At 52.8% G+C, this 17,076-nt stretch overlaps 1 protein-coding gene across 1 annotated transcript in view; it reads left to right on the top strand.

Moving 5' to 3' along the window:
* Window positions 1-4,119: 4,119 nt before the first annotated feature.
* LOC149869709 (1-phosphatidylinositol 4,5-bisphosphate phosphodiesterase gamma-1-like) overlaps window positions 4,120-17,076 on the top strand; it is a 57,304-nt gene continuing 44,347 nt past the window's right edge. Inside the window, exon 1 of the mRNA XM_090040766.1 lies at window positions 4,120-5,231. Within this exon, the coding sequence (XP_089896892.1) occupies window positions 5,012-5,231 (220 nt within the window). The 5' untranslated portion in view covers window positions 4,120-5,011. The remainder of the gene's footprint in view (window positions 5,232-17,076) is intronic.

Below are 17,076 nucleotides of genomic sequence, written 5' to 3' on the forward strand. Positions count from 1 at the left end.
CATAAACTAGAGGGTATAGTGGACATTACAATGCCCTGAGGGGCAGGATTCAACAAAGGTCAGACACTTACAATCACTGACAAAAAACAGGGTTAATAAAATATAAAACAGAAACAGCAGAACAAACAATACAGGTTGGTGAAATAAGGCACAAAATGACAAGGAGACATAGGGCCTTAGTACCTGAAGGGGGAGAAAGCGGGGGGGGGGGGGGGAAATGCAATGGCCCCTTTCTACTGTAAGAAGATTTGCTTCTTATTTCACTCACCCCTAGTCACTTCAGCTGGGACTTGAACCTAAAGCTCCCACATGGTGGGCAGGAATGCTGCCACACAGCCACCACTGGGGGCCCTGCTCCAGCCTGCTAGGGGTCTTGACATGCATAGAGCCCCAACTTCATGTCAAGCTACCAGGCTCATGATCGGAGGAGCTGGAAGGTCACTGCTCAGATCCTTCCTGGCACTGGGGGGAAGCCTCTCCTGGGGGCTGCAGCCTCTCCCAGGGGATCCTGGAGCCCAGTGGGGAGCCTCTCCTGCCAGCCGTGCTGCTGAGGGTCCTGCTGCTGCCTGCAAGTCCTGTTCTTTCAGGCTTTTCAGGGACACTGCTCCCGCCCCACTGGCTCAGCTCTTGCCAGCTCTATGAAGCTCCTTCCTTCTGGTCCCTCACTAGTCTCTCCTGAGTCAGCCCACGCTGCCCCTTTTATGCCCCTCCAGGTGGCCCAAGGGGCCAATCAGGGATATCGGGGGGTGAGTCTCTGGGGCCTGATTGGTGTGGAAAGGGAGTCCCAAGCCCTCCGGTCATCTTTTGCCCTTCCAAAACCCCTGGGCTAGGTCACTGCCAGCCAGCCCGTCACACTAGACTTGCACCCACTGCTGGCACCCACTGTCAAGCTGAGCACCGGGTGCTGAACCCTTTCAGAAACAAATCGCGGGATGTCTCACAAACAGAAGCACCCAAACCTCTTCCCTTCTGCCCCAATTCCCATAGCCCCAGCTTACAGTTACATGTCTACTGGACACATCCCTCTCAAACAGGAGAAATTAGGTGTCAGAAGCCTGCACAGAAGGCTGGTTAAATAACCCCTAGCTGGGCCTGATTATTTGTAGCTTAATTACCCCCAGCTGGCCCCAGGTGCCTGCATGGATGTGGCTGTCTGCTTTTGGTGCCCAGCAGGCTACTAGATATCTATTTTGGGTAGCCTGGAAGATGCAAGTCTACCCCATTTTCTCTTGGTTTCTGCCACTGACCCCTTGTTCCAGGCTGCAACCTTGACCCCTTCCGCTCCAGATGGTCTTGCCAGCCCCCTGGCCCCTCTGCCCTACACAGCAGCCCAGGCCCTGTCCTCTGACGGCCGGCTCTTGGCTTGCAGCTTTGTTTAAGGATACCCACATCCCAGTCCCTTATAGCTACAGCTGCCTGCTCCATGCCCCTGCCTAATGAGTTCAGTCTGGGTCTCTTCTTGATCTCCATCCATGCACCCACTCCCGGCTCCTGGGTCTAGCCAAGGTGGTTGCTGATCTCCAAGTCCCTTACAGACCTTTTCCTCTGAACCTGCCTGCTTCCAGTGCTCTGACCCTAGTCTGGACACTTGCTTCCTGTGTCCATTTCAGATCCCCTGGGTTGTGACCCAGGGGATCCGGGCTGATTGAGCTTGCAGAAGAGAAGACCGAGGGGGATTGAACAGCAGCCGTCACCTCCCTGCCGGGGGGCTGCAAAGAGGATGGGGCTGGGCTGGTCTCAGTAGGGGCAGACAACAGGACAAGGAGCAATGGGCTCCAGCTGCAGCAAGGGAGCTTTAGGTTGGATATTAGGAAAAACTTGCTCACTAGGAGGGTGGTGGAGCACTGTACAGGCTACCCAGGGTGGTGGTGGAGTCTCCATCCTTGGAGATTTTGAAGACCCGGTTGGACAAAGCTGTGGCTGGGATGATGTAGTTGGGGCTGGTCCTGCTTGGAGCAGAGGGTTGAACTAGATGTGACCTCCTGAGGTCCCTCCCAACCCTCATTTTCTATGAATCTATGACCCTGTAGGGTCAGGGCCCAACTGCCCATGTCCCGGTTGTGCCCTGGACAGCAAGAGGAAAATAACTTCGTCCCTAGGTGCAAGTATAGTTAGCCCCAGGGCAGCACACTCTGTGCTGTGGATTAGCTCCTTTAGCACCAGGCTCTGCTGGCATCTCTTGTGTGCTAACAATTTTGGAGGGAGGGCAGGGTGCCCAGAGCCTCCCAGGAGGGTGCACACCACCTTGCAAGATCGAGCATTTAGTGGGTCCTTTCGAAACCACGTTTCCAGGCAGATCATTAGTGTTACTCTTCTTTTAATTAATCAATAGCTTTGTGGTAACGAGGTGCCTGGAAATGAATGCGTCTAGTTCCACCATAGTCTCAGGTGAGCTGGCCAGGAGGGGATCAGTTGTCTTGCTGGTCCTTTACGTGCTCCATCCACAGATGTAGCTTCAACTTCCTGTGGATTTTGTCTTGTTTTTATGAACCCTGTCATGTGCTAGCGCCGCGGTCAGAGTGAAGCGAGCAGCCTGGGCCCTGCTGGCTTAGCAGCTTCTCGGGTGGCACCAGAGAACTTCATTAACAAGCTTTTTACTCCTGCTGCCAGTTCATGAATGTAGCCCCCTCTCTCTAACCCGACCAGACTCCAGCCCCTTCCACGCTGTCCTGCCGTGCCACTTATGCCCTCAGGCCCCTCCACATGTGTGATAGGATTAGCATGTACGATCCACACATCCAGCTTCGGATCCTGTCCCCCCTTATTGCCAGGACACTGTCCCAGGCTCCCCCTGCACCTGCATATAGCAAGCTCCGACAGCCACTTATTGCACATTTCCCAGCTCTCACTTTACTGCTGGATGGACCTTTTTATGGCATGGTAGTTAATTTGCATATGTAGGAGATCTAATTGCACAATTAGCTGGTCAATTGTGTAAGGTGTGTAATGCATAGAGGGGACCGTAGTCCTTTAGGTTTCAATACTAAGACCTCAGCAGGAAGCCCTTCCTGTCACTGATCTGATGCTTAGCACACCAGGCAGCACTGAAGGACTTTGGTGTCTGATCTCCGTGGTCCATTTCCCACATGATAGAAAACAAAGGTGTGAAGGGACCGCAGGAGGTCCCATCTAGTCCAGCCCCCGCTCCAAGCAGAACCAGCCCCAAGTACATCATCCCAGGCAAGGCTTTGTCTGTCCCAGTCTTCAAAGGAAGGAGACTCCACCACCTCTGTGGGTAGCTTGTTCAAGTGCTTTACTTAGTGTTATGCACTCAGGGCATGTGTGACTACATCCCACTGCGCATGTCTATACGTACATGAACATGCTTTAGTTAATGTGCACTAAATCTAGTACCTCCATTGTGAGGTACTAGGAAAATGCCCCATTAGCCTACTGTAATGAGCATTAACTAAAGAGCACGGTTTTTAGGGCTCCTATACATGTGCAGGGAGCTGGCTCTGGTGTGCTGGAAATCTAGCTCACGGGAGCAGACTCAATTAATTGAATCTGCTGGAGCTTGGAAATTAATACGCTCCACCAGACTCTAGCGCCACATGTATCAGTGTCCTCGCACTGAAAAACAGTGGTGGGACACTTTGAACTAAAGCTTGTTCAACGTGCTTTAGTTCAAAGCGCCCCACCGCCATTTTTCAGTGCAAGGGACACTGACACATTGTGACACTTGGGCGCTTTTAATTAGCATGGCTCGCTAATTAAAGCACCCCCCCACGCTTCCCAGACCATGTGCAAAAATGCCCTTAGTGATGCTTTATTGCACATGAACCTAGTTTACTGTGCATTAACCACAGAGCACAGGGGTTTTTAGTGATGCTTTAATGCACATTACAATAGGCTAATGCGCATTAAAGTGCATGTGTAGATGAGTCACCTGTGCCTCCGGAGATGAACTGCCTGCCCTGCCATGGTGACCCTCCCCCAGATGGAAGCGGGCCATGGCAGCAGCGTGCCCGTGCTGGTTCCCAGGCCCTGCCTGCAGAGCCTGGCTGGTGTTTCTGCCCCTAGATGTCACTCTCCACTGCCTTTTCTTCCTCCCGTCCTATTTTTCTTTCTCCAAGATCCTGCAATTTTTTTTTTTTTAAATTCCTTTCTGATCTCTTTCCGGCCATGTGTGATTGCAGTTTCCTCTGGGCGTCCATTTCAGCAGCCTGAAATTAAGCAGCAGACAGAGGGAGAGAGAAGAGGGGGGATCGCCCCCCGCTCATCCTGCTCCCCCAACAGAAGCAGAAGGAGCCGCGCTCAGGAATTCGCACCAAGGCTCTCGGCGCAGGATCTGCGGGGGGAAAGGGAAGCCGCCAGCGCCAGGCTGCCTATCTGGAGTACAGAGAGCCCCCCATTCCCCTTGTGGGGGCCCCCCCAGCCCTGAATCTGCAGGACAAGCCAGCAGAGATGTCCTGTCCTCCCTGCATACCAGCTCCCACCTCCCACACCTATCTTGGCTGAAGGGGAGTCCTCCAGATCTGGCTGGGAAGCTTCTGCACCATCTGAAGTGCTTTCCTCCTCCTCTTGCACAGCTGCCAAGTCCTGCCAGGGGGGCCTTTCTCCACCCCGGCACCAGCAGCTGCACCTCCCAGGGGTGACAGGACTGCAGCAATGTCAGTCTCCCTGCACCGGCGCTGGATGGGTGGTTTTTCTGTCGCTCTGATTTGAAAAGCAGCCACCAAACCTACCTGTCTGCCTGCCCCTGTCACTGCTGCGGCGGTGTGATAGCGGGGAAGGCTCAGCGTGCTGACTGCTATCCTCTTCCTGAGCCGGAGACAAGAGAGAGAGGTTGCAGGGTCCATCAGTCCCACCCCTTCCTCTCTCCCTTCCCCTTCCAGAGGAGAGTCCTGGCTCTTTGCAGCATCGGTGGTGCATGGGAGAGCGAGCCAGCCCCAGGAGCTGCAGCAAGGGAAGCCCTTGCTTCAGGTGATTCAGGGCAGAGGAGCCGAGACGAACAAGGTGCATTGGGTCTGGCTCTGCGATTCCACCAGGTGATGGCCACGCACTGAAGATGTCCGTGTCCAGGCTGAACAGCGTCAATGGGTTTCTGGAGGACTCCAGGATGGAGGCTGGGGATATGGGGAGGATCCTCAGGTGCTTGGAGATTGGCACCGTGCTGACCTTGTTCTACCAGAAAAAGTCGCAGAGGCCGGAGCGCAGGACATTTCAGGTCAGGCTGGAGACCAGGCAGATCATCTGGAGCCGGACCCCGGAGAAGGTGGAAGGGGACAGTGAGTATATGCGCCATGCTTTGCAAATCCAGAAAATAGCTATCTGTAGGGAAGCCAGGCTTGGCAAGATCCCAGTGAACCCCCAGTCAAATGCAGCAGGACCTAGTGGGTTCAATCCTCCCTCTCCCCCTGGTATGGCTGTGCAGCGTGGGGCAGCTCTGTCGACTCCCCCGCTGCACAGGGTGTTGTGGGGGCTCCGTACGTAGCATTAACAAAGCTCCAAGCAGCACTGTTTCAGTGCTCTGCCTTAGCGGTAATAATGGGGGTGGCTGAATGGCAATGACCTTGCGTTTCCATTGCACCGGGGATGCGGAGGACATCGCCAGCTTCACCAATGGGACCCACTGGTTTGCAGGGGTCGGTTTGCTAACTGCTAGTCAGCAACCGGCACTGAGCCGGAGCGTGGGGGCTGCTTCATAGCTCGCTGCAGCACCGGGCAGCAGCCCGCGAGGATGGACGCAGCATTTGCCCAGCTGGGTGGAAGCTGGGTCAGGGGAATGGGGTGCCTGGTGTTGGGGTTTGGCCTGGGTTGACGACCTTCCCAGACTGTGAGTGCAGGAGATCCGGGGCAGGCATGAGGGTATGTGATAGCATCCCGAAGAGAATGCCTCCAGAAGCACTAGGCCTCCCAGCACTGGTTTATACTGGGTAGGAGCATCGCCTACTGAGTCAGCAGCAATGCTACTGCCAGCCTTGGCCTGGGTTTTCCCCTTGGAGGTCCCCAGTCGATCCTCTCTGACTGTCCATGGTCAGCTTCTCCGGCTGCGGGGTCTCCGCTCCTGCCACTATACCCACGACGTTCCCCGTGGTCCTCACGCCGTTATCACGCTTCTCGCAGCCAGTCACCGCCACAGTCCCTTTCTTTCCCTTGGCAGCTCCTTGCGCTCTCATTTATCTCTTCCTTTCTGATTGCACCAGGCGTCGGGGCCGTTCTGGCAGCAGTCCTGCCAAGGGGAATGGAGTTCACAAGGGTGAATTTGCGGTGTTTTCCTGCGTTGCTCCTGTTGTGCCCTTTGCTTGCTGTAACCCACCCTTCCTGCCATCCAGCTTTCTCCTTGCTGGTCCCTTCCACCCTCCCTTCCCTTTCATTCTCTGAGCTATACCGCGTGGGGTGGGGGGATTCAGTCTCATCACTTGTGCTACTCTGAAAAGCATGCCAATCTGTTTATCCATCTTGGTTGCTCAGGTCCTAATTTGTCAAAGGTTATTTCCCCTTTGTCATGTTCTAAATGGCTGATCCCATCCCCTTCTTTGTAACCATGGGCAGCCGCCTTGATCGTACGCAGGAAACCAGCACGTGTCGGGTGGAAAGAGTGCTCAGGCTCCCTGCAAAACCCGCGTGGGTAGCTCCACGGTGGGTGCGCTCCCCTTCGAGCACATCCTTGCCCTGGGAGGTGACTATGCGAATGGCCCTTCTTACTCAGCAGTGCTGCTCCTCCTGCATTACGGGGGATGGAGCTGCTTGTTGTAGTGCCTCAACCAAAAGCATCTTGTAGTCCTTTCTGCCCCATACAGCCATCTCAGCCCTGGGAGGAGATGGAGTCTGATGCGGTTTGTACCTCATCAACACGACACTGAATCCACTGCCATTGCCCAGGCCACCTGTGCGTGCATGTTGCTTTCCGAGCCTGCTCCGGATTATAGCGTGGAATTGCACAGGTGTGCAGAGAGAGCGGGTTTATTGAGTCGTTATTACTGGCAGCAATGCACGGACCACAAAGAACCTGGCCGGACTCTCAGATCCAGGGTCGATGCTTATAGTAAAACCTATTTTGCTTTGCTTGTAAATAAATACAACCTGTTGTGGAGGCATTGAGAGAGGATGAATACAGATGGGTGCCTTTTCAGAGTAGTGCTGCCTGGTAGTGTAACTAGGGTGGGCGAACGGGGCACCAGCTCCAGGCACAGATTTCAAGGGAAGCTGTAGGATGGCTGGCGTTGGGGGAAGCCCATGCTGCAGACAGGGTCTAGTAAAACTCGCCATTTCGTGGTGTGTATGTAAGCAACGCGTAACGTGTACAAGTGCCTTCCAGTGCCTGGTGTGCCCTGCCCCTGCCTGGGGTGCTGCAATTGCTAGCTATGCCCCTGGCACTGCCTTTCAGTTGGATATTTGCAAAATGATGCAATGCTTTGCAGAGTGACATCACCAGGCACTTTCCATCACCAGGCACTGCACAAGCCAGGCACAACAGGGGTGTCGTACACGTGGCTCACAAAGCTGCAGTATCTGGCTCCTAGAGGGGCTGGGAGTTCAGGGGCACAGCATGAGTGGGGATCTGAACTTCAGGGTGCTGAGCCCCATTGAGGACCTGTGTTGGCAGCAAGGGGTGAAAAGCAGTTGCATTAACACCCCTAGCTCCTTGGCATGGCTTGCCCTACTGCATGAGATGGGTCCAGATCTGGTCTGTGAGGACCTCCACAATCTGGATCCAGCCCACAGACAGCCCCGAAGTCCAGATCCAGCCCAAGGGGCCAAACCAGTTTGACCTCCCTTCCATAGTTAAACACTGTGAAGCCGAGTTTGCTATGGTTAAGCCTGGAGACATGGATATACAGACAGAATTTAGACCTCACCTTTCAAAAGTGCCAACCACTATGGGGTGCCGACCTTGACGGAGTGGACTCCTGGCTCCATCGTGGGCATTTAGTGCTTGATTTCAGTGAGGACAGGATTTGAGCCTGAGGGGTTTATAATCAGCATTGCAGAGGACCAGAAATCCCACATAAAATTGCTGGGGGCTTCCAGTGCCTGGCCCTTCTAGAAAACAGGTCTGGCATGTCTGAGGTTGGGCTCTCAAAATAGAGGCCTGTGTGATTCACCTGGGAAGTCCGTGGCAAAGCTGGGAGTGGAAATCAGGAGCTTCTGGGAAGTAGAGTTTTTCTCTGACCATCCAACCACTTTGCCTGTCCAGGAAGCTCAAATGTTGAACTGAATTTCTGAATGTGGGTGAGGAAACCAGTGGGGATTTCAATAGTTTATAAACCCTTGGGAATGACAACTTCCTGCTGATTTCAGCCCACCCTTTTCTTCTTCCCCTCCAGGGAATTCTCTGTATTATGGCTTGCTTATCCAAAAGGTCTTATATCTCATTGGGCACGTGTACATGTGCACTTCAATGTGCATTAGCCTATTTTAATGCGCATTAAAGCATCACTTAAAATGTGCTTTTTAGTTCATGTGTATGAAATTAGACTAATGCGGAACAAAGTGTTACTAAAAACCGTCCTCTTTAGTTAATGCACATTTTCTTAATACCTCATAATGGAGGTACTAGATTTAATGTGCATTTAATGCACATGAACTAAAGTGCATTAATGCACGTGTAATATGAACCATCACTACTATAATTATGGTCTCGCTCAGGATCAGTCTCATTGTCCTGGGTGTTGTGTAAGCACAGCTGAAGAAACCATCTTTCCTGGAACTGATTTTGCTAGCTTTAATCTCGACCGTTTCGTGTGATATCACACACCAGTGTGTTAGCCTAATCCCTCCCGTTTTTCCAAGGGGGCAGGCAATGGTTGTGCGGTGTTGCTAACCTGCCATCGTATACCACCCACCTGTTTCTTAGCTGTGTAAACTAATTCCCAGATGCTCTGCTTTTAAAGCAATTTGGGATCCTCCTATATAGGAGGTGGCACACATAAGATCAACATCAGTGCATAGACGATAGGACCCACATTTTTCAGTACCTGTTTATGACGAGGCTTGTAGAAGTTCATGGAAAAAACCAACTCTCTGGTGTGTTTCTAAGTTGCCTCTGTTTCATTTCAGTATTAGTTGGCAAGATGATTGTTTTAGGGTCAGATTATTTCTAACCTGTCTGGGGATGGTGCTGTGTGCATGGGTGAGTATTTATATAGGTGTATACCTAGGGACAGCCAAGGTGTCTGAGCATGTGCTAGTGTATGGATGTATTTCATTATGTACAGGCTGACACTGCATTTTGGAGTAGGTGTAAGTTGATGCTGGATGGCTGCTTGTGAGTACATAGCAATGACTCTGGGGATCTGTGGAAGAGGAAGGAAAGCATGGATTGGAGCAGAGACGGCTCTGGTCACTTTTGTCACCAGTATCATGACATTTAATATTTTTTCTTGACGCTACAGCTCCTGCAATCGTGTACATGCTTTCACAACACTCTCTGCTTTCAGATTTTTCTTTTCTTTAGAAAGGGACGGTTTTAGTGAAGGGATGGTTTTGGTGAAGCAGAGCCCCCATCAGCTCCAAAGCCAAGAGGCAAATTAATACAACCTGACATTTATTTGTTAAAATCCCAGGATTTAACAAACCTGACCCATCGTGGTTAAATGCTTGTGGTTGGCAGTCCCAGTCTTGGGTATGTTTGCACAGATGGGACGATGGAGTTCGGGATTAACATAGGGGTGCAATGTGCAAGTGTGCAAGGGTGTTTGCTGGAGAGCTGGAGTGAATGCACTGATGCGTTTTGGATACACTAAGACTTAACGTTTAGGTGGCACGATGCAGCTTCAGAGCATCGTGCCAAATTAAACCCTAACCTTGGGAGAAACTGAGTTGGGTCTGTGCCAGTTCTTTGATTCCTGCAGTGATTTGGGAATTGCTCCACTCTCACTTTTGAACCTGCTGCACTCTTTCCCAATCATTTAAGACTCCTTCTTTGTCCCTGAGATTTATCCTAGAGAAGGGTGCTCTCAGTGTGGCCCAGATGGATGCCCTGGCTGCCCAGCCGGGGGAGATGGATTTGCCATTGTGTCACAGCACTGAGCCAGGACACTGGAACTAGCTCCTGCTCCATTCGACTTGCTGCGGTATCGGTGCTTCACCTGCCTCTGGCACTGCCTTCCCCCGAGCGGCCCAGAGCATGTCAGGACCAGTCCTTACGACCCTCCGGGGACGTGCTTTGGGAACTGATCCGTACTATCCACTGAGCATAAGAGACTTGCCCAGTGGATCAGTGGCAATGTCAGGCTTGGCACGCAGAGGTCATCCAGAGTCCCAGCCCTCCGCTTCCATCACCATCTCGCCTGAGGCACCCACACTTCTTTCTCCCGATGACAAGCAAACCGTGCCTTGGGGGAGAGGTGCTCAGACTTAATCAGCAGTATGAGGACTCTAGCATGAAAGCGGTGATTTCTAGCTTCAGCAGCTCTAGATTGCCATAAAACCCCTGTGTCCCGTGGTTGAAATAACAGCAAAAGCCTCTTTGAAGCACTCGGTTGCTGCTCTGAAGAGGATTTGGCAAGCCCCCTCCGCAGCACGGGCTGCAGCGGGCCGTTTGCAGTAGATGAAGTGCAAACTTGCCCTTGTTCCAGCCGCCTGGTCCACAAACAGCCAACAGACCTGTGCAACCTTCCTGGGCACATCAGACAAACAGGAAAGTGAGAGTAGCAGGGACCTCACAAGGTCACACAAGGTCATTTCTAGTCCACTCCCCTGCTCAAGGCAAGATTGTTCTGGTCTAAACCATCCTAAGCAAGGGTTTGTCTGATCTAGTCTTAAAAAGTCTGTGAACTATCAACCATGACTGAGCTTAATACCCGGTGACCTCTCCCGGTTCCCCATCACGTGTACAGGGAAGAGATGCCTCTGTCTGGTTCCTTGCTTGCTTACCGGCCCCCTCAGGCCCCGGGGAGGCGCAGCCAGGCCCAGGGCCAGGGCGCATCTAGTCAGGGGACGTCTGGGGGGACTGGACGTGTTCAAGTCAGCGGGTCCGGACGATCTCCACCCCCAAGTGCTGAGGGAATCGGCTGCGGTCATTGTGGGACCCCGGCACGGCCGTACGAGCACTCGTGGGGCTCTGGTGTGGGGCCGGAGGCCTGGGAGAGGCCAACATGGTTCCCATCTTCAAAAAGGGGAGGAAGGAGGACCCAGGGACTATAGGCCAGTCAGTCTTACCTCAATCCTGGGGAAGCTTTTTGAGAGAGTTATCCTGGCGCATGTCCCTGAGGGGCCGGGGGGAGATTATGCTCAGGGGCAACCAGCACAGGTTCATCGGTGGCAGGTCCTGTCAGACCAACCTGGTGCCTCCTACGCCCAGGTCACCAAATCCTTAGCTGCAGGGTAGCAGTGGACATCGTCTTCCTGGACTTGCGGAGGCCTTCGACACTGTCTCTCCCCCCGTTCTCATTAAGAAACTGGGGGCTGTGGTGTCGACACCCCCACAGTCAGACGTGTCACCGACTGACTGGAGGGAGCACCCAGAGAGCGGTGGTGGACGGGTCACGTTCGACCCGGAAGGACGTGGGCAGTGGGGTCCCCCAGGGCTCGGTCCTCGGGCCCGCACTGCTCAGCATCTTCATCAGCAACTTGGACGAGGGGGTAAAAAGCACCTGCTCAAATCTGCTGAAGACACAAAGATGTGGGGGGACGTGGGCACACTGGAGGGAGGAACAGGCTGCAATCAGACCTAGACAGCTTACAGGGGTGGGCGGACGAGAACAGGATGGGATTCAACACAGACAAGTGCGAGGTGCTGCACGTGGGGAGGAACAACCGGCACCATACCTACAGGCTGGGGAACTCCCTTCTCATCAGCGGAGAGGCAGAAAAGGCTCTGGGGGTCATCACTGACTCCAAGATGAACATGGGCCAGCAGTGTGGGGACGCGGTCAGGAAGGCCACCCGCACCTTGTCCTGCATCCACAGATGCATCTCGAGCAGGGCCAGGGAGGTGATCCTCCCCCGCTGTGCGGCACTGGTCAGGCCGCAGCGGGAGTCCTGCATCCAGTTCTGGGCACCGCACTTCAGGAGGGATGTGGACAGCATGGAGAGGGTCCAGAAGAGGCCACTCGCATGGTCGGGGGCAGCAGGGCAGGCCCTACGAGGAGAGGCTACGGGACCTGAACTTGTTCAGCCTCCACAAGAGAAGGCTGAGGGGGATCTAGTGGCCTGTTACAACTAGTCAGGGGGGATCAGCAGGCACTGGGGGAGTCCCTGTTCCCCCGAGCACCGCCAGGAGTGACCAGGAATAACGGTCACAAGCTGGCGGAGGGGAGATTCAGACTGGACATCAGGAGGCGCGACTTCACGGTCAGGGCGGCTAGGGTCTGGGACCAACTTCCAAGAGAAGTTGGTGCAGCCTCCTACCCTGGGGGTGTTTAAGAGGAGGTTGGATGAACACCTTGCTGGGGTCATTTGACCCCCGTACTCTTTCCTGCCACGGCAGGGGGTCGGACTCGATGATTTGCTCTGGTCCCTCTCTTCCAACCCGACCAACTATGAAACTATGAAACCCCTAAAGGAAAGGGAAGATTTCCCCTATGATTAGAAGTCTGGTTTAGAAGGAAAAGCTGGAAGAAATTGGATCGCGTGGTCTGGAGAAGAGGAGACGCGAGGGAGGATTTGATAATAAGTGTGTAAATACCACAAGAGTGATTATGCACCAGATGGAGGTAGACTAGTTTCTTGTGGCCGCAGGGGACAGGGTAAAGAGCAATGGTTTTAAATTGCAGGCAGGGAAATTTAGGCTGGAGATTAGGAAGAACTTCAGTTTGGAAATTAGGATAAACTTCTCACTGTGAGGCTGGTTCAAGCCCTGGAAGAGAGTCTCTAGGCAGGACGTGGGATGTTTTTTAAGAGCAGGTTAGACAAACATATGTCTGGGATGGTTCAGACCAGGACAAACCTGCCTCAAGCACGGGGCTGGACTAGATGAGACCATCAGAGAGCCACTTTTTTATGCTCCTATGATTCTCTGCGCTCTTGAGAGAGCTGGTGATCCCAAGGGAGCTATTTGACTTAATGAATGCTTGGAAAGTCGGTGAAAGGAGTCAGGTGTTATCACCTGCGTGTGCCCTGAGTGTGTCGGGGGCGTGTAGCTCTGTCTCAGCTCCCACTTGGCAGGAGCCGTGAGCATCGGGGCCATTCCCAGTTTGGTACAGCTTCCTTCTGTCACCACCAAAAAGGGTGAAAAAAATGTCCCAGCCTGCTGTCGTAGAGCGTGGGGAACATCAGCTGTGACGAGAGCTGCCACAAGGGAGTCACAGCCGAGTCTCAGCAGAGCGGCTCAGGGTCGTGACACGAGCTGTCTGTGTAACCATGACCTTTGGGTCCACTTCTCCCCGGCTGAAGCCAAGTGACTCGGTATAACCAGGACCCCTTCAAATAATCATCAAAAGTGAACAGAGCGGCATAGGTCCAGGTCTTGTTGACCGCCCGTCGCATTGAGCCCCACTCCATGCCTCTGAGGCCAAGCATGCGGCTGAAAACAAAGCAGGGCTGTTCTCCGGCCGCTGCTATACAGAAAGGGATTAGGGTTCACAATCTCCCTATCGTGCCTGTTTTGCTGGTCCCCCTGGCTTGCTGTTGTGTGCAGCTTACATTTAAGCTTTGGAAAGTTCAATTCACCAGTTGTCAAGCCGATCCGGCTTCCTGCTTCAACAGCCAGGGCTATTTCAATGCCGTTTGCTTTGTTGCAGATGCTGTCAAGACCTCCGTCCCCCACGCAGCCCCACTGCCCTAGCCATTTTAAATCCATCATCAATAAAGTTATCAGCTTGAAAAGGAATTAATGAGGCATCTTGTAAAGCCACCATGATGAATGTATTAACTGGATAAACAGGCGAAGAAGGGCTGTGTATGGATGCACGAGGCGCTTCTTAAAGGGAAGCCCTGGTGCTCTTGGAGACTAATTACATGGTTTGTTAACCAACACTGAACTCATGCTGCTGCTTGTAATATAAATGCATGTTATGTCCACATGTAGGACGGCTTCAAACTTCAGCCATGAGTCAGGAGGCAATGTAGATGGCAAGTAGTTCAGGATATTATGACTTTTGCCATCTCCTATGGGGTTCACAAGCTATGCAGGACTGGTCCTGGTGGGAACTTGCAGGGTTACATTTGCCATCCATCTGAGACAGTCTGCCCTTTCTACTCTTGCAATTAATCCCTTTGTGCATGTGGCCACACTGCGCTGATGCTCTGAGCAGGCTGCAGGACCTTCCCTGGCTCTCCAAGGAGGTGCCTGCTGCAGCCACAGGAAATCTGCACGTGGAAATACAATACTGATAAAAAGGGAACAGAACCACACAGGTACAGACCTGTGAGTGCGTCTACACGTTCATCAAAGCACCATAGTTACTGTACATTAAATTTAGTACTTGGATAAGCAAGTACTAAACCAACGCGCAGTAATTCGTGCTACTGTGTAGTAGCACCGGCACACGGGTTTTTAGTGATGTGCAGTAGCCTGATACTATTGCACAGTAGTATATTAGCACTGTTTTTGCCTGGCATGCTACTGCACAGTGTAATTAGGCTACTGCGCAGTTAGCATCTCATGTAGACATGCCCTGTATGGAGGAGGGCAACACCGCACATAGAAAGGAACAGGGGCCCTGTCTCAGCCCACCCTAGAAAGAAACTGGCATGGAGAGAAAAATCCCTTCCTGTGGTATATTTTTAACTTTCAGGTCTACTTTTTAAAGCAAGCCTATTTTTAAGCTAGCCCATTAAAAAAAGGTCCAGTCTGAGGGTATGCCTTTAAACAGAGCAGATGCAATAAATAGTCAAGAGACACCATAAAGTCTTTCCCATGCAGCAGCTGTTGATGTGAGGGAGCTAAACCAACAAGGAAATTAGCTGTTAGGCCATTCCCTCTGAATTAACCTTTTGCTATCATCTTGGAGGATTTTCCAGTATGCTCCTGCGGTGTACAAGCGCTCCGCCTCAGCTAGAAACCATGGGTTAAGCTCTGAGACCAGAGTCCATATTTTTCGACCCATGTTCTGGCTTTGGTACATGCAAGGGATGCAAGCTGCTTGCTGCACGCATTTATGGGCCAGATACTTAGTCACAGGACTGATCCCAAATGGGCTGGATACGAGAGGCCCCCGTGCCTGCTCCAGGACCCTGCTGGCCTTCTCTGCTGCCCTCAGTAGTGCTTTTGACACACGTTCAGGGGGCTCATCAGCCTTCTCTCCCCAGTCACTGCTGTGCTTGCCCCCTGCCTCCCAATGGCCCTATACAAGGGAGCCCCATCCCGTCCTCCACCCCTGTCCCATGCAGAAGAGCAGCCAGCCCCTCTGTCCTTCTCTTTTCTCTGCTTGCTAGTTTGTTGGGCTCCCAGTCCCCTTCTCCATCCCTGCCCCAGCTAGGGTGACCATCTTTCTGAAATGGAAAGGCAGGACACATGCACACCTTTCCTCCCCACCCCCTCACAAATCTGGGGGGGCACATGCTCCCTCACACCCCCCAGGAGTGCAAACAGATGTGGGAAGCTGCCCCCACTTTCATCTCCGCCACCGCCCCTTAGACGAGCCACCTATGGCTCCATCCTGCTCCCTGCCCCAGCCCCCAGCTCCATGCACCTCCCTGGCTGGGTGGCAACCCCCAGCCCATGCCCCTGCCACACTCCCTCCCTCACTGTGGGGGCCTCAGTCTGCCCCCAACCCCTACTATACCCTCTCCCTCCCCATAAACTTACCTGCAGGGAGCTGCTCTCCACACTACCTGGCCGTACTCCTGACCACATGCGGGCGTGCACAGGCATATGGCACCCCTGCATCCCACTCCCAGCAGCTCTAAGCAGTGTGCAAAGGGAAACCTGCCACTTCCCAAACCCCGATCCCTGCCCAATGCTGCAAATATGGCACAAATGCTGTCCCGGGGCCATGCGGCCTGGGACCAGGACTTGCTGTTCCCATTCCAGTACCATCCCGCCCAGTTAGGGACTGGTAGTCACCCTAGTCCCCAGTGAGCTCTACCCAGGCAACTCCCACTGCTCTAGTGCATCGTAGGCTCCCATCCCATCTCCACCTGCACAGGGACCACTGCTGCTCCCATCCTAGTACTTGGCCATCACTAATCCCCTCCTGTTGGTGAAGGGGGCCTTGATTTTTCCCAGCCCTGGGGACAGGAAGGAGGGGAGCTCCTCTTTTATAAGGACAAGGGCAGAACTAGATCTCGACTCCTGTGCAGTCCCAACCCACCTAGAGGCACCAGGGTTTGGAGAGAAAATCCTGAGGGGTGGAAAAATCCGAGGGAATTCCCTGAGACAGCAAAAAATAATCCCCCTATCATTAAAAAAAGAGATCAAGACAGGCAGGGAATAACAAATCAGTGAGTGAGCATCAGCCTGGGGTAGATCCCAACACACGAAGGCTCGGAGCAAGGACTTTTGCAGTGGGGGTAAAATGAAACACAGTGGAGCAGAGGATTTTTTTTTTCTTTTTTTCGGAGCTAAACAGAGGGAAAAATAGTAAAATCCTGTCTAAAAATAGGGCTGTGGAGAATCTCTGCTTGGAAACTATCTTGTGAGATGTGGGGGAGAACATCTCGAAAAAGCTGGTTTGGATGACACAACACAGTGAGGATGAAAATCCTCTGTTTGAACTAATTTCCCCCCACCTTATAATATTTTTAGAGCCATCGTTCGCCGGCCGTGCTTTGCAGAGCCCACATGGGAGGTCCTGAGGGTGAAACGAGCCCTGGAAAATGGCATGTGGGGAAGGAAGCGGGCGCAGCAAGAGGATCTCTCCTTACAGAATTGACCTAGGGAATAAAAAAAGCTGCAGAGCCAGTGGGTGAAGGTGTCTCCACTGGTTTTTTTTCTTTCTTTAACTATTGGTGCTATTTACTGGCATAAACATAAATGGGGCTGTTTCACTTTTGTTTCTGGCCAGTTTTATTTTTAGGTTGCATTGATGCTCCAGGGAAGACTTTAAATCCTTAAAAATATCCTGTCTTTTACTGAACACATTTAGCAGTGCCGCGTCGAGACTTCAGAGCCGGCCTGGAGACTGGAAGACGCACAGCCATTACCGTAGCTCTGCTGGGGCTAATTAGCCTTCTAAAGGGCAGAATATATTAGCTTGGGTATGGACATGACCATACTGCCTTGAACCGGGTGGTTGGGAGCCA

The sequence above is a fragment of the Crocodylus siamensis genome, chromosome 3 (genome assembly GCF_052110815.1).
Source record: "Crocodylus siamensis isolate JL-2025a chromosome 3, ASM5211081v1, whole genome shotgun sequence".
NCBI lineage: Eukaryota > Metazoa > Chordata > Crocodylia > Crocodylidae > Crocodylus > Crocodylus siamensis.